Source organism: Garra rufa, chromosome 19 (genome assembly GCF_049309525.1).
Source record: "Garra rufa chromosome 19, GarRuf1.0, whole genome shotgun sequence".
Lineage (NCBI taxonomy): Eukaryota > Metazoa > Chordata > Actinopteri > Cypriniformes > Cyprinidae > Garra > Garra rufa.
The window spans coordinates 18353096-18375985 of NC_133379.1; the positions used below are offsets into that span (position 1 = coordinate 18353096).

General features: G+C 37.2%; 2 protein-coding genes across 4 annotated transcripts in view; one reads left to right on the top strand and one right to left on the bottom strand.

The window, feature by feature from the left end:
- Nucleotides 1-5960: 5960 nt before the first annotated feature.
- Nucleotides 5961-13362, bottom strand: puraa (purine-rich element binding protein Aa). The gene is made up of 2 exons (XM_073824231.1): nt 13223-13362; nt 5961-9483 (listed from the first exon to the last, which is right to left on the bottom strand). The coding sequence occupies exon 2, from the start codon at nt 9407-9409 to the stop codon at nt 8546-8548; it is 864 nt and encodes a 287-aa protein (XP_073680332.1). The 5' UTR covers nt 9410-9483; nt 13223-13362; the 3' UTR covers nt 5961-8545.
- A 2664-nt stretch (nt 13363-16026) lies between these two features.
- Nucleotides 16027-22890, top strand: part of nrg2a (neuregulin 2a) — a 122033-nt gene continuing 115169 nt past the window's right edge. For all 3 annotated transcript variants that reach the window (XM_073824300.1, XM_073824298.1, XM_073824299.1), the window contains exon 1: nt 16027-17122. In XM_073824300.1, coding sequence (XP_073680401.1) covers nt 16711-17122 — 412 coding nt within the window. In that variant the 5' untranslated portion in view covers nt 16027-16710. The remainder of the gene's footprint in view (nt 17123-22890) is intronic.

Here is a 22890-nt window from a genome sequence, read left to right on the forward strand (position 1 = left end):
TATTGTATTTAAAGTACACATTTGTAAGGTATTTATTTCCTGGGAATGTTTTTTATTACCATGTCTTGTCACATCAAGATTGAGTTTGCATGCACATTAAAATAATTTCTATTAAACCAGCATTTAAACAGCAAAATGCAGCTGCTTCAGGTATCTTTAACTTACTGTAACCTTTAAAATCATAATAGCAATCTTACCGTCTGTCAATTTAGATTATTGTTACTGTAAAGCAACAAATAAAGATTTTTAATCATAGTAGGCTTATTACTGTATATGCACAGACTTTCTAGGAAACACACACACGTTTAGAATGTTTATATGAACAGATTGCTTAGCATTTAGCATGGTCTGTGGCAGACTTCACTAAGTGTCAGGGCAACAAAATTAAATAAACAAGAATGTAATATTAAGTGATTTTAATATCTTAATATCTCTGCACACAGCAGTGTTTCATTACAGAATGAAATGAAAAAGCACAGGCAATGCTTTTTTAAACACCTTGAACCAGTGATTCACTGGCCCATTCATAAAATTCTTTATAAAAAAATTCAATAAAAAGTTTCTTCAGTTTTTTTCTTACTACAGCGTTCATATGTAGTATATAAAAAAAGATGTAAGAAGATGTAAATCAATATTTTTACAACACTAAGAAGGCTCGACACAGCATGAAACTTTGCTCGAAGTATCGCCTGAGTCTCTACATATGAACCCGAGCATTGAGAACATTGTTTGTGTACACAGAGTTTACTAAAAAGAAAGTTTTTGAACAACTCACTTTCACTGTTTGGGTTTCCGCTCACAGCCGTCATGTCAGTCAAGAGGTGTCGATCTCCGAATGCCAATGAATGGACTCCATAGGATGAAATATTAGGCTTATATGAGGCTCTTTTTACAACTAGAAGGTTAATATTGTTGTTCACTTGCGACAAAACAACGAATTAGCCGTGCATTTATATGGAAATATGATTTAGGAGCTATCTATCCTCGCATTCGGAGATCGACACCTCTTGACTGGCAAGACGGCCACGAGCGGAAACTCAAACAGTGAAAGTGAGTTGTTCAAAAACTTTCTTTTTAGTAAACTCTGTGTACACAAACAATGTTGTCAATGCTCGAGTTCATGTGTAGAGACCCAGGCGATACTTTGAGCAAAGTTTCATGGTGTGTCGAGCCTTCTTAGTGTTGTAAAAATATCGATTTTGATGCACTCAAAGTTATGCCCCTAGTATTCCCATTCACTGGCCATTGACCACAAAACTAAATCACGGTCAATCTCAAAAACGGCTCGTTTGTCATAATTATGCTTTTAGATATAAGTTTGTCTCTTGTTTACAGTAAAAAATAAAAAAAACAGCCCAGGTTGCATTTTGGCAATAGTTATCCTTTAAAAAAAATAAAGGTTCTTTATTGGCATCAATGGTTCCACAAAAAAAAAAAAAAAAAATTTTACCATCCATGGAACCTTTTTACTCCACAAAAGGTTCTTTACAGTGGAGAAAATGTTCTTTACATTATTAAAATGTTCTGGACACCAAGAAAAATGGTTCTTTTAGGAAATGTTCACTGTGAAAGGTTCTTTGGGGAACCAAAACTGCTTCTTCTATGGCATTGCTGTAAAAACCTTTATTTGGAACCTTTATTTTTAAGAGTGTATCATTTTCAAAAGTGTGATTAACCGATCATAATCAAGTAATCCAGAGGGTTTTGCAGTAAAAATGTATTATTACAAAAAGAACTAAGAGGCTTTCCCTTAGGTTGACAGCATTCAGCTTGGATTTTGATTAACTTCAGTAAACTCTTTTCACCAATACGACTCAAATTTATTCCATTATTTTGTATTTTATTTCATTTTAATCAAGTTAACTTAAGTTAATAATGTCACTACTTGGATAACTCAGATGTTCAGAAGTCACTTTCATAACTGTAACCTGTTATAGTACAAAACTATAAATGCTTTTCAAGTAATTTCAACCACAGAACTTATTTTACTCTTAAATTAAAAAAAAAAGCTATGTGTAAAGGTGAGATATCTGTAATTTTTAGTTTGGCAGAGGAATGGAAATGGACTAGCCTGGAAAAAATCCAGACCGTAATCTATTATGATTAAGGGTCTGGCATCGAGCAATGAAAAGGGCCTAACTCGAGGTGCGGCACCAAGCATGCATTTGAAACTCTCACTGCACGCAATTGGATAACGCCACGACCAATCACAACAATACAGACACAGCGGAGCTAACTGATAGATTAAACTCTTGCCGTATCCAGTCGGCAAAACAGCAAAAACGTCCTTCTTGCAAAGGAACGATTCGAGCGCGGTTTTCTGTTCCTCTTTTATATGAAAAGCCAAGTCTAACTCGTTCATTGTAGCGGCCAAAGCCGTTTCAAACAACTGGTGTTCATCTGTAGCCATCTTTCAATGTTTACTAAATGATAATTTCCGGACGTCACAGCGCTGTCGTCATCAGCTTAGCTCGCCTCTGGCCCGCCTACATCAGATGCACCGATTTGATTGGTTCCCAAAACTGCTTACGTAATGCAGTAACGTGCATCATTGCTCGATGCCAGAGTGTCTTGCAGAGACAATTCATATTGTGCTCTCGCGAGACCTCTGGATTTCCAGGGTAGAAATGGACAGCATTTTCAGGAAACAAGTTCCATTCATTGTCCTTAGTTGTGCAGAAATCACACATTTCACTTTTAATAGATCAATGCTATAAAAAAGAAAAAAAATACTTTGTTCTTGCAAGGTCATTGGAAGACACTGATTGGTTCATTAAGTGGTGATCGCCAGCTGCTCCTTTTTCAGAGAGAACAGGAATGCTACCATTTAAATGATTAACAATCTTTACTAGGAGCTTTATGCACATCTTCTGCATTTATATGGCTTGTGAGCTTTATGTTCCTTGGAAATCTTCAAGGAAAAGTGTGCAATTCATTGAAAATGGGAAAATAGCTATTCCACGTAACATTCTCCAATAAGAAACAAGATGAGTAGCCTACTGTTCAGGCTTCCGAGATATCAGTCTGACAATATGGGAATCCCAGATGTCATACAAGTGTCATGACAATAATGTGTCTTTTAGATCCTCAGTGATGTGTTGCTGTTTCTTGTCTATCTAGTACGGTAGAAAGCATTGTTGAGTAGGAAAAATGAAATGATGAATTATAAATGAAGGGTATAAAAAAGAAATGTCAAGATGTTAACTGTAACAGGATGTGTGACAAACCAGTTTATAGTGACAAGATGCAAAAAACAAATACGTCTGTGGCATCAAGACAATTATACGACATGTCCTATTACTTGCATACTCTTGCAGGACATTAAAAGTATGTAGTTTCCCAAAAAGTGCACTTTTAGTGCATTGTTTAAGTTTTGACATTTGCAGTTTAGGCCATTGCCATCATGCCTTGGTTGTACATTATCAGTCGATGAAAGCACCACCTATTGGTAAAAACTAGTGGTGGGCCGTTATCGGCGTTAACGTGCTGCGTTAACGCGAAACTCTTATCGTGCGATAAAAAAAATATCGCCGTTAATCTATTCTCATATTTGGGTTGGGAGCTGGGTCTAAACTACTGATAGTTTAACGCTAATGTATACCGAATATGGTCACGCGTTTAAGTCTCCTCCACCAAAACACAGACAGGATCGCGTCGACTCCATTCATGAAAACCGAATCTACTATAGCGCGAAATGCCACGTAAATTCGTTTTTTGGATTCATAAATCTAATGTTGGTCAGTCACTTAATTCAAATCGCGATATGGACTAGTGTATGTGAAAACTGAAATGCAAAAAGACCGTTTTAATATGAATCTGAAATGTTCCGTTTGCCTAGCTGTATGTATGCATGGCGGAGACGAGCTTTTACTACACACGCATACTGAAACACACGTGACGCTCCCGGTAATTTTTGGCTTTTTTTTAATCTCACATGAACAGATAAACTTAATCTCCCAAACTGCTGTGAGTGTCACTTTTACCGTTTCATTTGAGAAAACTAGCATCATATCATACTGTATGACACAGAAACGTCACGGCAACCTGTCAAAATAAAAGTACGGTGTAACATCTAATGGGCTGGGTAGGTGTTGACGTTAAAAAAAAACACAATCTAATAGGTAGAAAAAATAATTTCATTGTTAGTTAGTTAGTAAACACAAGTACATCTAATTGAACATAATTTATTTTCATCAACAAATTATCATAGAACAGCTTTATGAGCTTTATGATCCATTCTCAAAGACTTACTTTTAGTCATTATTTGGGTAGCACACATATTCTGAATGCCTTCAGCAGAATTCAAATTAGCCATTTTAATCTAGATTAATCTAGATTAAAAAAAATAATCTATGCCCACCCCTAGTAAAAACACTTGTCCCAAGTAATTGTCTATTACATTTCTAAGAGATTGTTCATTTTTCAAGCTTCACCTTATTTTAAATCCAGTCTTCATATGTTCACTTACATTAAATGGCTTCACCTATGAAAAACAAATCTCTTCCTAACAAATCTGCTGGTGAAGATGCCAAACAAGCAGTGAGGCTTGGGAAGCTTTTGTAAACTGAAAATCTTTTTTGTGTATCATCGTGTGTCATGGTGCCCTGAGAATATGAAATACAATTGATTAAAATGTTCATAGTTTTGAATAAGTTAATTAGCATTTCCTTTTTTTCTAATTAACTGCTGGGCTGTGACCAAAACAATCTATTTGATCTTATAAAGTGTCCCATAATTGCATTTTGTCGTTTGTAAGTTGTATTTCGTAATATTTGATTTATAATTGCCCATCCAGACCTGTCATGATTACTGATTATTCCCAAACAAGATTTTAGTTTTTTTAATCAACAGAAGCAGTTGTTTTTGTATTTGTAATGTTATTGGCCTTGAAACGTAATGCTTAATGTGGGGGAATGCAATGAGAAGTGATTTGCAAAATAACTTAATTAGAAATCTATCACATTTAAAAATGTTACATTTTAGAATCATCGTTTACGGAAAATGTACATCAGATTACAATTTGACTTCCATTTCAACACAAGGAAAATGAAAATGTGTTCATAATTCAATCTTGTCATGAAAGTCTGAATTTAATGCCATTGAATCTGTAGCATGATCATAAGCAGCTCTATTTCATGTCAAATATTTTAAGTCAAATTAATTCAAGTTTTAAAAGACGTTACATGCTATTTAATAATAATAATAATAATAATAATAACGAAACATAAATCAAACTAAATCATTTGTTTGTTTTGCAGCAAGAACATCAGAAATCTGTTATACCAAACAGAGATCAGACAGTTTTCTTTTTTCTTTACAAAATATGACACATGAAGAGGGTTCAAATGAAATCTCGAGAATCAAGGCAGCAGTATTTTGTGAACATGTATGACGATTTAGTATAAGACACAGTTAAGACATAAAATAAGACTCATTCTTGAGTTGACAATGTATATGATTTTTCATGATACATTCAACAGAATGACCGTTGAACTGCAGCTCAAACGAATCTCAAAAAGAATCTAGTGTTGTTATGGTGGTTATTCGGAGAAAGACCTCTTCAGTCATACTGTAGTATATTACCTTATATTCTTAACAGTTTGTTCTGAAAAATATAAGATGATAAAAGACTTAAATACGATCACACATTCCTTAGAAAATGTAGTGGTATTGTTAGTGCACGTTATTACATTGGTTAACCACTGGAACCAATCAACAGTACCCATACATGAAAAGGAGACTGCATCAAAATGACATTATGACATGTGTTATAACAGATTAGTTAGTCTGCATGCTTCAGGTCATAATTCTGTTCCTTCAAAAGTGCTACATCAACTGTGTGTACACAGAGAAAACTTCATTGAAGTCAGAGCCACAATATGTCAACTATCTGAACTGTTGCACACGAGAAAAGAAACACAGAAACATTGATATTGAACATTCTTTTCGTGAGAGGTGGGTAAATTAACATTTCTTTTTATTTTTTTGTTTTTTAATTTGTAAAATGTACATAAATTATATTTGACGCATAACCGCCGAATGAGTAATTCAGTGAACCTCTTTGCAAAGGGAAGGAACATAAGTTAAGAGATAAAGAAAGAAAGAAAAAAAATATCGGCACAAGGCATTCCTTGTTGAGATAATTTTCAAACAAACATTGGTCAGACATTTTTCTGCAGCTGGGAAAGCAATGTGCCACTGAAGACAGAAGAGGTCATCACACACCTTCATCATTAGAATCATCCCATGTATGTATTTGCAGGGAAATTAAGGATATTCATTGCCCCTTACCCAAAGGCCTTCACACCCCCATCGTTTCATTCCAGTAACCCCCAACCCTCCCAAGAGGAACAGAGACGAAACGGGGCACGTTTATGACATGAACGTTCACAAAAAGTGCAGACAGAATAGATAACTGCTATGTGTTCGCTTCACCTGGGTGAAACTTGTTTCTTTTCCAGATACAGACCTTTTTTTAAGTGCAGACAAAGGCTTTAAAGAAATAAACGTGGAATTCAGCCACATGCTTTTCAAATATTAATCATATATTTAATTGATATACATATATTGCCAACATTGGCACGTTCAATATTGCACACAGTAATGAAATATAGCACTGGGAAGAGAAAAAAAAAAAGAAAGGGGAAAAAAAAAACTTTGTGAAGCAAAGTTTCCAAAATGACAAATTACGTGAAGCAACACTGAAAAGTTAAGAGGAAAGGGGGAAAAAAATCCTGGCCACACCCCTCAACTACTAAGCTTTTGGTCTGTGACAATGGCACAGTACTGCCAAACTACAGAGAGGCTTCAGTATGGAAGTTTACCTCACAACAAAGAAGTTTGTTGTGAACCGCTAAGCATCCTTTTGTCTGGCATGTAGCGTTTGATAGATTTTCATCAAGGTGGGGAAAGATGCCTAGGTGCTTTCTGAGTCACTCGTTGTGATCAGAATGATTTGCTTCTCGACCAAACAGACCACGAGTTATGCAATAGCGTACAGGAGGGCCAGGGCCAAACAAAACCAGAGGAGAAAAAGAAAGGGGAAGAGAACAAAAAAAAGAAATCAACAAGAACCCAAACTTAGATCCAAAGCACCAGCCAGTGTATAAGCATGCGGAGTCTGTAAGGCACCAGGTTGTTTAATGCTGAAGAGTATGCTCCCCAACAAGTTTCATTAAAGTCAGGGTCTCCCAACACAGGTCCTCAAGGGCCCCCGTGGAAAAGGGCTTTCGTTTCAATAGACTTGTCATTGATGTCTGATCAAACAGTCAAAGTGTTGATATATTATCTTATGTACAGGTACTTTTCGGACAACTCATTCCTTGAAAGAAAAAACAAGTATTAATTCAACTACCTGACCAAACGTTACTGACATTATGGACATTGAAACCATTACAGAGATGAGTCCTTGAGGACGAACATTGAGAAATCCACCTCAATGTGGCTGTGTACAGGTTAACATGCAACTACAGCATTCCTTGGCGCCACTCATCCTCTCATTGGTAGACTGATAATATATATTTCTATATATAATTCTATATATTTCTTTTTAATCCCTTTAACAGATTGTTTGTCAAATTCCCCACTAAAAACGTGGGTTGTTTTCTTCTCCACTGAAATACATCTGATTCACAAAATCATACTTTGTATGTTTTTCTACATGAGCATTTTCATACGCTTCTTTGTATGTTTGTATCGAGGGGTCCGGTTTCGTTAGAAAAAGGTTTTGGAGAGCTCGTTCTCTTATGTTGTCATTGCTCTTACTTATTAAGTACCTTTTTTTTTTTATACACTGTGCATGACAACGAGACACAAATACATAGCATATCATCTGCATGACAAGAACTTCAATTAAAAAAATACACTGGTAATACTCCTCAGAATGTTTGCGAAGAGGTCGGCCACCACATTTCTGGACACCACTCGCCTCTGCTGACCTCTGTACCTCTGGCAATCAACAGGTTGATATTTTTCCCCCACCCCCCACCCCATCAGGGTTCCTATCTAGCCCTCAGGTGATGCTTGGAATATCTAGTGGCATGGCTACCATGACAACCTCTTCAGATGATTCGAAAATTTGGTTAAAAAAACTAAAACATCTGATTTGTGCTGAAGTCATTAGCTCACACGTAAAGGAACCGCTTCCTCGTAATCTCGGCAATAACTCCATTGCAAACACTTTTATAATATCTTGGAACGTGTAAAAAAGTTCTCGGTTAATAAGGGAAAAAGAAACACTCAGTTCTGTTGTCGTCAAGTAGGAAACACAGTTCATATATAATGTTATTACTTGGTTTAGCAGCCGCTTACTGTATTAATGTGGGTAAGTGGATGATATCCAGCGATGGGTGTACTGTCAGTCTGTGGAGGTTTTTTTTTGTGTGGGTAGTGCTCCCTTGGAGTTAAACAGTTACTTATCTTTTATGTATCTCTCTCTCGCTCTTTTTTATTTTTTTTATTTTATTTATTTTTTTATTTTACAGCAAAGTACGTAGAATTTCTCTTTAGGTTATTCGGATTATTTTTTGCATGTTTCCCTCCACTATCAATCCTCGTCCCCGTCGTCTCCTTGCATCTCCTCTTGTTGCTGCTGCTGAAGCTCGCATGCCCTTTTTTCCCGCTGTTTCTCTTGAATCTTTTTCATTTCGTCTGCGTATTTACAGAAAGTGCTGCCGAATTTCGACCACACTTTGTAGGGCACTGTGATAGAGTTGCGATAGGTGGGCTTGACCTCGCTTACCCTCATGAACACCCCGTACTTATTGGAGCCCACGTCAAAGAAAAATCGCTTGTTGTCCACAGTTAACGAGGTTCCCTCGGGCAGTTCCGCCGGCTCGTCCTCCACTCCGTAGTCGTCGATGAGCTTGGCGAGCGCGTCGCGAAACTCGATAAGTCCCTGGGCTGGAAGAGCGATGGTCTGGCCTTGCGTGGATCCCAAGCCGGGCCCCCGGTTGACGGTCTGCCGGATCCTCAGAAAGCGGCCCCTCTGGTTCTCCTTCAGATCCATGTAGTACTTCCGATTTTCCCGGACCAGAAACTCACTCTTCAGCGCCCGCCGCGGCTCGTCCTGCGCTATGTCCGGATTGCTCGGCCCCAGCTGGGCATAGTGCTCGATGAAGTCCCCCAGGTAGTCGCGGAACTCGACAGCCACAGACATGGAGAGAGTGAGGCGGCTCTTGTTTCCCCCGGCCCCGACTTCTGCTATCTTCAAGAAGCGGCCTTTCGCGTTCTGCTTTACGTCTAGATAGAAACGTTTGTTCTGGATGTCAACCCGCTTCGAGGCGAGCTCCTGCGTCTCGTGCTGCAGCCCGGAGGCCGAGCCCGCCCCTCCTGTCACTGGGTGCATGGAACCGACACCCGGGCCCGTGGCTGCTCCTCCCTGCTCACTACCACTGTCTCTGTCCGCCATGATTCTGCCTGCCTTCTCCCTCTGTCTTACTGCAAGCCTACTGCCAAGCAGCCACGCCACCACTCTCGCGAGATCTGTGTGAGGAGAGAAGACGAGCGCTGTTCAGACCTGTGCAGAATCCGAATAAATTCACCCTACAGAAGGTCTAACACTGCAGCCGCACTCTCGAATCACATAGTACGCCTGTCCTAAAAAATCTTGATAAATTCAGTTCAAAGCGAAAGTGAAAATGCAATTCATTGCGTCCTGAGCGTGAGCTGCCTTTGCCGCGTATCTCAATATAGAAGATATTTCACTGCCGTCAATCTATTTTAATCTATATATAGTCCATGCAGAAGCCATTTGCTTAAGTTTCGTTGACCTCTAGGTTTTTATTAATATATGAAGCTTATAAAACTAATTATTAAACTGCATATAAAATGGCACAGGAGATAAAATCTTGCCGAAAAAGAAAAAAAGTTTTCTCTATGCTAAGTGATAGAAATCGATATAATTCTTAATGAAATCGCTCACGCATCCCGCTGGTATTTACGAATATTTAATGAGAATTTTTTGATAAATATAAATTGGCTAACATGGTTTCGAAGCAGACCGATTGTGTTTGAACAGGCTTTCATTTAGTTCATCCTTCCTTAAATCAGTCACTTTGGCTTTTTTCGTGCCCAAAAATAAAACAGATTATTGGAAATATTTTTTCAGATGCATTCGTATTAATGCAAAATGCATTAAATGGCTATGCTTTTGAACTAATAAATAGCTGAATTCAGTGTTTGATTTCTTCAGCTTTTAAGCTGGTTGAATTTTATTCGGGTAAAGGCTTGAGTTATATATATCATAAGCTATTACATTTTCTGTAGGTTTGTGTTACGCACTTACCTAGGCTACAATACGAGTTATTTTTTTTCCAATGTAGCCTATTATTTATCATACATGGCTCTATCCATTTATACCAGATACAAATCATTCATTACAACCAGCTAGATAACTTACCTAAATATTTGTTGTTTTGTAGTTGCTCACCTTTTATTTTATTATCGAAAAAGGCTCCTTGTCAAGCAATTTAAGCAATAAAGCGAGGTTTCTAATTAAATCAATCCTCAGCGTCCCCTGCATATAAGAATTAAGAAAGTTTGCAAGTCTGAAAAGGCTTTTGTGGTTATTGTTTTCAAGGCCTGTTTGAAAAAAAATATGTAGGCCTAACAGTTGAATTTTAGGATTTATATGTATGTTTTTGAATTTAAATTGATACAGTTGTGATAGATGCTTTCTTACCAAAGCGGTTAAGAGGAATAGGCAGCCTATATGTTGTATGACCGTTACCTCTAAGCAGGAGAATATATCTCGACCTACTAAAACTAAACGTAGCGTGAATATTATAAGAACACTATCACAATTCATACAATTCCTTTAAATACAGCTGTAGCGTTTCTCAGATATTAGTATATAGTCTATTAAAAAATATTTATTTTGTACGCATAGGTAAACGAGTAATAGGTTTCAGATGTGTTTATTTATTTTAAAAATATACTAAATTAAACCAGTAAATTAATATAATTTACTAAAATATCTTAAATGCATAGCCATAATGTTAATCAACTCTGAATGTTTTGTTTCTTAATATTTTCTGTGTCAATCCGCACAAAACCCATGCATATGGTTTATTTAAATATGTTTGCCAATGTAATACAAACATTTTTAAAAATGATTTATTCGTTTATAAACATGATTTTAAAACAAACTGTTTTATAAATGTTTAAATCCCTCACTTTGATTTCGATTTTTTTACTTTTTAGATTATTTGTGTGTTCGTGTTGTCCAAATATTGCCCACATTAAAACTCTCAGGTATTTTACAAAAACATCAAACAAAAATCGATTGGATGATTACTCTAATGATTTGAATTAGTTTTCTTCAACCTATTTGAACTCCTTTGTAATTTAATTGAAATTTGAAGTATTAACCCTGGAAAGTGAGAAGCTTTGTTTTAAATAAACGTTTACAATTTTTTCACGTATCCAATAAATTATTCTTTATAAAATTTAGTATAAAAAAACATTTAAATAATTCAGCAGCGTGTTCGTTAACAATTAAAACAATTGTGATAGACGTATCGGATTTGACAAGCAAAACGCATTTTTTTTCACAAGCGGGATTGTATATTGAAATATTCTGATGCGTCTAATCATATCTTTTTACTTTCACACATGAGCTGTGGACTTAAAAATATCACATTGTCATTAACAAACAATTTTCTTTCATATTAATGTTATTTTAATGATAAACTTACAACTATAATACCAATGCAAGCTATAAAAGATAAGGAAGAACAAAGAGTTAAAATATAAAATATACAACTCAAATGTTTGCAATGTAATAACAGATTAAAATGAGATATATAGAATTTATCTCCTTTACCTTTAAATACGTATAATTTAGAGAAGTTTGCTCAGTGATTCATGCCTTGAAAAAACTGAATATAGTGAACATTTCATATATATATATGAAATGTTCACTATCAATACTTTCAACTTTTAGATATATATATACTTTCATATATATATATATATATATATATATATATATATATATATATATATATATATATATATATATATACTTTCAACATCCATATTATTCCAACAGTACTATAATAATACATGTTCAGTTAATAAGAGTTGATAGAGCTTCGACCTGTTTCATTCAGGCATTTTAGTGTGTCTGTGCCAGAGGTAATAAACACACAAAAAAAAAATTTCCTCAGCCCTCATATAAAGCAATAATGAACATGCAACGTTTATGCACGCCTGGAAAAAGACACATTAGAATACTAAAAATGACTGAAATTCAGAAATGCAATAATGAACATGTACATTACCAGATACAAGACCAGTTATTTTTCCAGTGTTTAATGTTTCTCTAAAGACCGAGCACACGTATAAAAACAGCATTCATAAACATCAGGCCTGTATAGTTACTTACATATATATTTATATCTATATATATACTTATATATTTATACTTGAAGAAAAAAAGTAATGAAATGTATTCATTTGCTTACACATATGCATGGCAATTCTAGCATATGGTTTAATAAATAAAGTGCATTTCTTTCATTCTTGTCATTCGAAGAGATTTTAATATCAGTAATATATAATAAATAAACAATGTTTGCATTTCAGACAAGTGTCTTAGATATGTGTTTTTCCCCTCAGATTGAAATGATATTAATAATAATTATATTACCTCGGGTTAAACAGAAGTTAGTGCTTCCTAACTTTGTTTGGCCTGTTGCTTGCTAAAATGAAGAAGGTCTTAATTGGTTATTCTTAATCGATAAATAACATTTGGTCATTTGAAACTTCTAATGCACGTATAAACTACTTGACAAGGGCCTAAAACAAGTGACAGTGCGTAAAAAAAAGACACTGAGTGAAGAAAAGAGGGACCGTCGACTCCAACTCAGGAACGTCACTTAAAGGTGTGCTTGTTTTTTTGTTTTGTTTTTTTGTCTAAGGTGAACTCTGTAAGATTAAACTCATAACGGTATGTCACAGTCACACTTAAATGGCACACTGGATTTGCCGCAACAGACAGAGTCTGACAGCCTTGCTGTCTGTCAGCACTGTAAACAGTTAACGAGTTTGAGCAAGCAGTCTGTGATATCTGCCCACGGCTGCGAACATTAATTCCGTGGTTGTTATGCTGACAAAAAACAAGTATACCGCGGAATACCATGACATATGATCGTAAAGTGCAGTGCTGTTGCCAAAGTCGCAGACCTCATAACGAGCGACGTGGTTCGGCATATCTTACCCCGCTCAGTCTGCAGGCAGAGCGTTAGCCCCTGTGCAAGCCCTTCGCAGTTGAACACTGTCAAAAACAAAGATGAAAACCTGTAAGCCCCGAAGGCCTACTGTAAACACTGTCGCGGTGCCGCTTCACCGATGCGCCGTTCACAAGATGGAACGAAAGAGCGAGTCGTGGCATGGAGACGGACGCACGCACAGGCTCAACGCTGTGCGCGTGGAGTCTGATGTCAGCACGCTCAGCTGGGAAAAAAATTAAATAGCTCTTGCGCCTCACACTGTACTTTAGCGGTATTGCAGCTGGACATGCGGTTTTAGCTGCTTGGTATTGGAAAATACTTCACATACATTTCACTTCAAATTTATCCTTGGTAGATTCGGCCTGCTTGAAGCTGAAAACGTCCTAAAATCGAAAACTAGTGTCTCACGATAACGTTTTTGCTGGATTAAGTGTCCAAAAGTAATATGCTCTTGTGTTGTATTATCTTAAATGTATGTCACATTGGTTTCCTTTAGTTGTAATAAAAATAAATACAGGTTTTATCATGTGAGTTCTACCAAAGTAGGTTGTTTCAAATAACCCAGAAGGACTTCACTTGTCTTGGTAATCAATGTTACCATTTTTATTTGCTGAAAAATGTATCAATATAACCTGATTAAGATTTTAAATCTTCAAAAGCAACTCAGGATTTGGGGGAAAACAAGATAAGCCTGATTTGTTTGGAAGCATTAAAGACTCTTTTATTTTCAAGGGTGTAGCAAAAAGCAGTGGAGGCTAACTTAATCAAATTAATACGTTTTAGTGTTTAGAAAAGCGTGATTATGATTAAGTTGATCAAGTTGTTTATAGAGATACGATGCTATCACGTGTGCATGTGCACTATGTCCTGTCTTAATTTTCGGATTCATTTTAAGCTCTTGTACCGTGTAAAGAGTTGTAAGCATAATTTCGTTAAACTCATATTTTACGTTGTAGTTTTAGCGTAGTTTGGTCGGTGGGAGGTCAAGGGAAGCGCTGTTTCAGAACCATGGACAGTAACCGCCGAGTCCCGACACTGCGTTTCTAATGATCGATCAGTTTTTAATTAGGTCTTTGGCGAGTTGGTGGAGTTTGCCTGTGTAACTTACAAGTAGTAAAGAAACTTGTAATTCCACCTCCACATTTCGGAAGCAGTAACGTGAAGATCAAGTTTAGGTATTGATTTCATTCCACGAAAAGGGTGCGTTTAGGTCAAACTTTTATTATGTTGAGCTTTTACCATGCGTTATTATAGGTATTTTCTTAACATATCAACTAAAATACAATTTTCATAATTTATCGCTATTTTTGTAGTAGATTTAAACATTATATCTAGCAATAAAGGTATTTTTATATTTATTTTAATATTTTAGATATTTTTATATTTATTTATTATGTGTTTTATATATTATTACGTTTTGTTAAAATATTTAAAATCCCCATGTTATTTCAACTCACCCTCAGACATATTTAATAATTAAATGCTTGCTTTCAAGATTACCCTTGAAGGACAAGCAAGTGTCTCCTCTTTTACATTCCTTCATCCTTTTTCATGTTCAAAGTATGCGGAAATAGACAGTCCTGTTACAATGATTTATAGTAATTATCTGATTATTAAAAAGCAGATGTATATTGGCATTAAACTCCTTTTTTAAACTTGCACATGCTAAATGAGCTGTTAACCCTTTTATTTATTTTATTTAAGGCCTATCTATACCACAACTTTATAATAATTTTACTTATAACACTTAAACTTATAAAGACATTCTTTGTCTGATAAAATGTATAAAATATATTTGGATTCCATGAATCTATGAAATCGCTTTTTATTTAGGTCCTTTCGGTTAGGCCATAATCACTATATCTCGGTTTATTTATTTATTTATTTATTTATTTTTTCTTAAGGAAAGCATTCAGCATTCTACAAATAGGCCTAAGTGGTAAAAACTCAGCAAGGACCAATTTATGAACTATAACCAATGTGCCTTGTGCAAAACCCTAACTCCAAGTTACTCCAATTAAGCGACACTGGACTATTGTTGTGTATTGTGTACTATTTGTTAATTTAAAGTTGAATAAATTGGAAAGTTTGAGGGGCTACAACTTGCGCATTTATTACCCATGATTCCTCACAGTCTTCTTAACATGTTATAAAGGTGTTGTGGCTCTCAAGTCCTGTGCTCACAGAACAGCAGATGTCGCTCTTAGTGAAGTTGTAGCTACGCTCCTTTTCAGATCCACAGGTTCAGCCTTTTAGTTCAGTATTTAGAATATTTTAATATCGTTCTTAAGCGGTTAAAGTCTAATATTGATATTGATCATCTCCTTTAAAACATTCTGTGTATGTCTATAAATGCTTTGCCATCTTGTGCACCTTTTTTGCGTTTGATGCAGTCTGCTTCTACATTCGTGATGTTCCTTCATTTCATTTGTTAAAAATGTTCTCATTCGTCCAGGCATCAGCAATGCAACGGATACCAGACGTAGCCTATGGATTTGATGCAACGCCTCACTATCATTTTTCTCTCCCTCTCTCTCTCTCTCTGAGGCAAAACGGCGAATGTGACCTGAATGCAGGGCATGATTTAGTAATGGAATGAGACGCAAAACTCATTCAACGCTCATTCATTCGCACTGTCAGCCATCGCACTCAAAAGCAACGCAAACCTCTGCGGTGCTCTAACGATTTACAGGAGATTGAGGCGGGCGCTTCTTTGCACCATACATTTTGTTTTTTTTGTTTTTTCCTTTTCTTTTTTTTTTTTTTTTAATTCGATGAGGATTGGCGATGGGAGAGATCATGGATTGACCATTTTTCTCGGGGTGTCGGAGACTAAAGACGCACACGCCGGCGCATGGGCGTTCGTTTCAGCACCCCAGTCGTGAATCTGCCGTTTGTGCGGGGAACCTTGCCCTGATAGATCGGGGTGGCGGATAGAGACGGGGCGCGAGGGATACGGCAACAGCGTTTTGTCGCTACACGAGACTGGATTCATACAACGTTTGTGCTGAGGGGATATCGAAAGTAGCCCTAATAGTTTACTGCAGCATTTCACATTGGACTGCAGTGGAAGGTACACAGCAGCCAGTGGCGAGCAGGGCGCTCTCACTACTGCAATTTCGGGGCAAAGATTGACTGGCGGCGTCTTGCGGATACCTGCTCGTGTCTTCGGAGGAGGCAGCGTCCACGACTTTCCCTGCATTTTACGATGCGCTTCGGAAGAATGCAGTTGAGGGATCTGTACTAACCCAGCAGCATTACGCCGTTTCCGGTTCCCAGCTGGTGTTTCCCGATTGCAAATCTATCGGAAAAAAGCAGCGGATCCCGATGGCATGGACACTTACGCAAGGTCTGCCGCGCCGCCGTGCTACTGGAGCCTATTCGCAGTCTCTTCAGCCTTCAACCCAGCTCCACCGCCATCGCCCCGCAGCCCTGCCGCAACGCGACCACCGACCATCGAGCCAAAGCAGGCGGCATGAGGAGGCTTGATTCGGTACACTTATCCATGCTGCTCATCGGGGTCTCCTTCGCCTGCTACTCCCCGAGTCTGAATTCCCTGCAGGATCAGGCTTACAGATCCGCTGTGGTGATTGAGGGCAAGGTGCAGTCCGCGCCTCAGAACGTCTCAGCGGAGCCGTACAGTGTGAATGTCAAAGTCCTGGACGTGTGGCCGCGGAACAGCGGGGGTCTGGAGCGGGAGCAGCTCGTCACCGTGGGGGAATTTGGCTCGGAGGCTCCGTGCGCCAAAGTGAAGAAGAATCACAAGTATATATTTTTCATGGACCCAACTGATGAACCCTTGGTTTTTAAAGCGTCGTTTGCGCCCTTAGACACAAGTGGGAAGAACCTGAAAAAAGATGTTGGGAGGATCTTGTGTGAAGACTGCGGTAAGTTTATGCCCACAAAATGTTAGTGCAGGGGCTTGCAAATTGACATTGGCCGTCAGCTTCGGTTGTGTGCTTATGTGTGGTGCGGATGACATCCAAATGTTTGGTGTAAGTAACAGATGGGGGCTTGTGGGGGCGTCTCTGCAGCAATATTGGGCAGGAATAAAACGCTTAAAGGTTTTTCGTGGTATCGTCAGACATATGCAAAGACATATGCTGTAGGCACACGCGCGCTCGCTGCTCATTTGTAGGATAGGCTACCGAATGCTTTCCTCAAGACAAAATTGTAATAAACTGATCTAGCAGTGTTCATGGCGTAACCGTTAGACAGGCCCCACAGCTTGTATGTTCAGATATGAAAAGGTGTAGAAGGTCAGAATGAATATCTTCAAACGTAACCGTCAGGACTAAAAGCTCATTGCTCTTTTGGGAATAGAAAGTTGCTGCTCTGCGCTTGTGCAATGGGCCTTCAGAACAACTGCACTGGGAGTGGAGCCTTAAAACTCCACTCAGGACGCAGGGAATATCTTCCAGCCAACAGTTATGTGTCACCTGTTTGCACGCTGCATGTTAGTTATAAAAAGACATTGGATTGATCCCATCGTTTTTCTTCATGACGGCGTATTCCTCGAAAGCACATTTTAACCTTCAGTTATGTTATAGGCTACTTTTGATTCAAAGCGGCAACTCAAATCTCATTCTTCACACTTGCAAGAAAAAAAAAAATGACACTGCATCTTTTCTCAGTTATGTGATATAACTAGAAGGTGCTACCATTCTGTCAGTGAATGAGTTTCAGAACACCGTGTTTTCCACAGGCCTACTGTCAGAGGGCTTCTACTTGTAACGCGTTTAGATTGTCGCTGTCCAGGGTGCTGTTCCGTCCTCCCCTCTTTTTATCAACGATTAGCCAGAAACACTTCTAAACGTCTAAAAATGAGAATCTAAATATGATGTTTATGTAACTAGTGCATATGTTAATTACTGTATTTTTCATTTCCATGAGCAACTTTTTAATTAGGTAATATTTCTTATTCTTTGCTAGTCACAACCCTAGTGCAAGTAGCTTAACTATTCCATTGTTAAATATTTGAAAAATGTTGTCTATGGTAAATAAAATACCAACTGTTCACTTTCAAATATGTTTTCTAGCTGTTGCTGGAATCTATTCTAGTTTTACTATTAATTCATAATGGATACTATCTATTCAAACATTTACTTTATAATCCAGTTTTAACTGGTACATTTTGAGCACCTATTTATTTTACTCTGTTGTCTGTTCCATTATTACTGGTGCTAATAAGGTATCTAAATGACTAGTTTGAATGTCTACTTTGTAGTTAAATATACAATATCTATACTGAAACAGGAACTGTAACTACTGACTTTTTACACACCTTTTTAAGACAGCTCTGTGCCTGCTCAAAATTCAACATACAGCCAAAATAAATAATGCCTTTTCAGACCCAGCTCAACCATTATTATCAAAATATATAGGTGTTAACTGGTGTGGTAAATGCATTTATGCCAGTACTAAACAGCATTTGCAGTGTAAATTTGGCACTAGAGAGCTAATGAATCTAACATGTCTTATTAATTGGCACTAGTATCTAATAAATAACAAAAAAAAACCAACTTTTTAGCCATAATTTTACACAGTTATGGCTGCTTTGTGCCTGCTTGAACTTATATGTGAAAATGCTTTAAAATGAAGCACCTCAAGCCCTAGTATGAAACAATACTTGAAATTGTGCATAAAAAACTTAATGCTGCATAAAAGCCAGACTAAATTAAACATGTTCTGACCCACCTCATGCCCTAGTGTCAAAGCATACAGTTGTGTTTGCTGTGTAAATGCATTTATGCCATATCATAGCAGCATTAAACAGACTTCTAAATGCTACTTCAGAGGCACTTCTGTGCCACCTTTGCAGCTAATGAATCGAATGTGTCTTATCAATTTGCACTAGTATCTAATAAATAAGAAAAAAAATACACAGTTGAGTTAAGGCTGCTCTTTGCCTGCTCGAAATTATATGTAAAGACTTAATGCTGCATAAAGCCAGACTAAGTTAATCCTGTTGTGATCTACCTCAGAACCTAGTGTCAAAGCATGCAGTTGTATTTGCTGTGCAAATGCATTTATGCCACCTCCTTGCAGTTTTTTGTAAAGCCACTTTAGACCCTAGTGTCAAAGCGATGGAAATGCATTCATGCCACCTCTGAGCAGCATTAAACACTATGTGTAAAGACACCTTGAATGCCACTTCTGAAGCGGTTCTGTGCCACCTTTGCAGTGTGAATTTATCACTAGAGAGCTAATGAACCTAACATATCTTATTTATTGCCATTAGTATCTAATAATTAAGAAAGAAAAAAAAAAACACTTCTTGGGGATCTTTACACATTTGAGTTAAGGCTGCTCTGTGACTACTTTAAATCGTGCTTAAAGACTTACCCCCGGTTTCACAGACAAGGCCTAAGCCTAGTCCTAGACTAAAATTGAAGTCTGAGCTGTTTCAACTGAAAGAAACTTGCACTGACTGATCTAAAAATATATTAGTTCCTTTGTTTGGTCTTAAGATGCATACCAGTAATGTTTTTTTCTAAGCATGTTTATAAAAATTACTTAATTGTCCTAATTGAACTATGAGTTAATCCTGGCTTAGTTTAAGCCCTGTCTGTGAAACCAGGCCTTAATGTTGCATAAAAGCCACACTAAATTAATCCTGTTCTAACACACCCCAGCCCCTAATGTCAAAGTAATGTAAATGCATTCCTGCCACATCTGAGCAGCATTGAACAGATGTGTAAAGACACCTAAATGCCACTTCAGAAGCACTTCTGTACCACATTTACAGTGTAAAGTTGGCACTTGAGAGCTAATGAATCTAATGTGTATCTAATAAATAAGAAAAAAAACTTTTTAGCCATCTTTACATGGTTAAGTTAAGGCTGCTCTGTGTGAGAAAACTTAATGCTGCATGAAGCCAGACTAAATTAAGCATGTACTGATCCACTTGTCAAAGCATACAGTTGTATATTTGGTGTAAATGCATTCATGCCACCTCTTAGCAGCAATAAACAGTCTGTGCAAATCACCTAAATGCCACTTTAGAGGACCACTTTTGCAGTGTAAATTTGCCACTAGAGAGCTAATGAATCTAACGTGTTTTATTTATCTAAGTATCTAATAAGTTTTTTTTTGTTTTGTTTTTTTAATCTTTTAAGGGATCTTTACACAGTTGGGTTACAGCTGCTCTGTGCAGCTCGAAATAATGTGTAAAGACTTAATGCTGCATGAAAGCCATACTAAATTAAGCCTGTTCTAACACACCTGGTGTCATGTAAATACATTCATGCCACCTCTGAGCAGCAATAAACAGTCTGTGCAAAGACACCTAAATGCCACTTCAGAGGTGCTTTTGTGCCACCTTTACAGTGCAAAAGATTAGAATAGGTACTAGTAACTTCTGAAATGATTTGAAAGTGTAGAGCTGAGATATACAATGCAGCTTATGAAAGCGCATTGTAGCAGCAGAGGCCTTGAATCACAACTATCCTTTTGATTTTTCGAACCTCATCAATAAGTTGAGAACGTTGTCCCATGGCTTCTTTTCAAAGATCAACGAGTGCTCGCTAGATGACTTTGCAGTTTCTTGTCTCAAGTGAATCTAACCTCTGCATTGAACTAACTTGTGTGATGCAACAAAATGATTTACATCATTTGCTTTGCGACGAGACCGCAGTCTGCCGTTGACTTACAGAAATTTTTGCTTACATGTTTGAGGTGAAAGGAGTCTGTAATGAATTCAAGCAGTTGCTGCAAAATATAATAGTCCCGATCTGACCTCCACTGGCATGACTGTCTCTCTGGACAGAGTGCAATTCAGACAGGAAGGCACAAGCTTTTCAAATATGTCAGGTCTGACGGGTGTCTCAAGTTTTGTAGATAAAAATATGTTTCTTCTTCTGTCCCTAATGGCTCAGCCTAGATTGAAAGCCTGTAAATGCAGGTATTTTGAAGACTGCTTTTTTCCCCCCTCACAGTTCTTCTAGTCTTTTTGTAGAGGGAGACCTACATATCACCAATAAAGAGTGACAGGTGGGTGGGTGGGTGCCATTGTGAGGTGTGTTTCTCCTCCAAAATGTGTTTTGCAATAGTTAATTAAGATTTGAAAATGATGACAGGAAAGTTTGTAGTATTTGATGCTCCTCTTCATGCGTGATGCTGATTTTTCCCTTCCCCCTGTGTGGAGGTCACAGCTGCATCGAGGTGGCAGTCCAGAATATGCCGGTGGCTCAATATCATTGATCCGAAAGAGCTCTCGGGCAAAACTGCATGACACAGGACAAGAATAACAGCTGTTGATTGACATGCACAGAGGGAAGGACTTATTTCGTAGATGCATAAGTCTTTTTTAATAACATATAATATAAGGTCAAATCTAAAACGTGAAGGATTTTTGGCCAGACCGAACACATAAATCCTGTCGTAACGAAATCCCTGCGGATTCCTGACTGACATGGATAATTTACCTCAGTAAAATAGCGCATTATTCAAAAGACTGTAACAAGAGAACTGCCTGAGGAGATTTAGTGATGATTGGCTACATTTCTCAGCTATAAACTGGATTCGGCTCTGAGAAGGAAATTGATGACTGCCGTCTTATTGTTGGACGTTCAGGGTGGGTTGTGGTCTTTCTAAAAGGGGGTAATGGCCATGTTAAAACACTAGTTTTATAAACTTGGTCATATTTAGGATACTAAAGCGGGATTATGCACTCTCTCCAGCATGGCCCACTTTTCCATAGCTCCAAGAAAAGAAAATCTCTCTCTGCAGCTCGCCCACTCATATTCCCTTCAGACAAACAGGCCTTAGCTTAGAATTTGTTTCATGAGCTGGACACAAGCAATCGGTGAAAACCAGCCAGTTTTGTTGCATTCGTATTGTAAAACAAACCATTATTAATATGCTTTAGTGAGAAATTGTTGGGAAAAGTGCAGGTTTGGCTGAAATGCAGCATCAATACAGCATCATTTTGGCTTAAAGGGACAGTTCATCAAAAAAAAAAAGTTAGTCATAATTTAATATCTCAGCATTTTTTTGTCAATGCAATGAAAGTCAGTGGGATCTAATGAAGTTACAAGTATGGACAAAGACAGTCTTTAAATAATCTTCTTTAGTGTTCTTAAAGGGATAGTTCACCCAAAAATGAAAAGTTATCATTTATATCTTGGTGTTTTGGTCCCCACTGAGTTTAAACATAATTTAAAAAATAATTTTTTGTGTTTAAAAAAAAAAAAAAAGATAGTTCACCCAAAAATGAAACTGAAAAGAATCTGAAGAGAAGATAACTTGAAGACATTTTTGGTGGTCATTGATTTCTATTTCTCATACATATAATATTATAAATATATTGTTTTATGTCCCACAGAAGAAAGGGTTATATAGTTTGGAGTTTAGTAAATTGTATTTATTTATTTATTCTTTCTGAAAAGAAGATAATTTGAAGATAGTTGGATACCAAACATTTGTATTGATCATTGATTTCCATTTCTTATACATATTATATTATATTCTAAATATATTATATTATGTAACACAGAAGAAAGAGATATATAGTTTGTGGGTTAGTAAATATTTATTTATTTATTTATTCTGAAAAGAAGATAATGTAAAGATAGTTGGATACCATTGATTTCTGTTTCTCGTACATTATTATTATATTATATTATATTATATTATATTATATTATATTATATTA

Coding starts and splice junctions, on each gene's coding strand:
- puraa (XM_073824231.1), bottom strand. CDS start 9,409: ATGGCGGACAGAGACAGTGGTAGTGAGCAGGGAGGAGCAGCCACGGGC.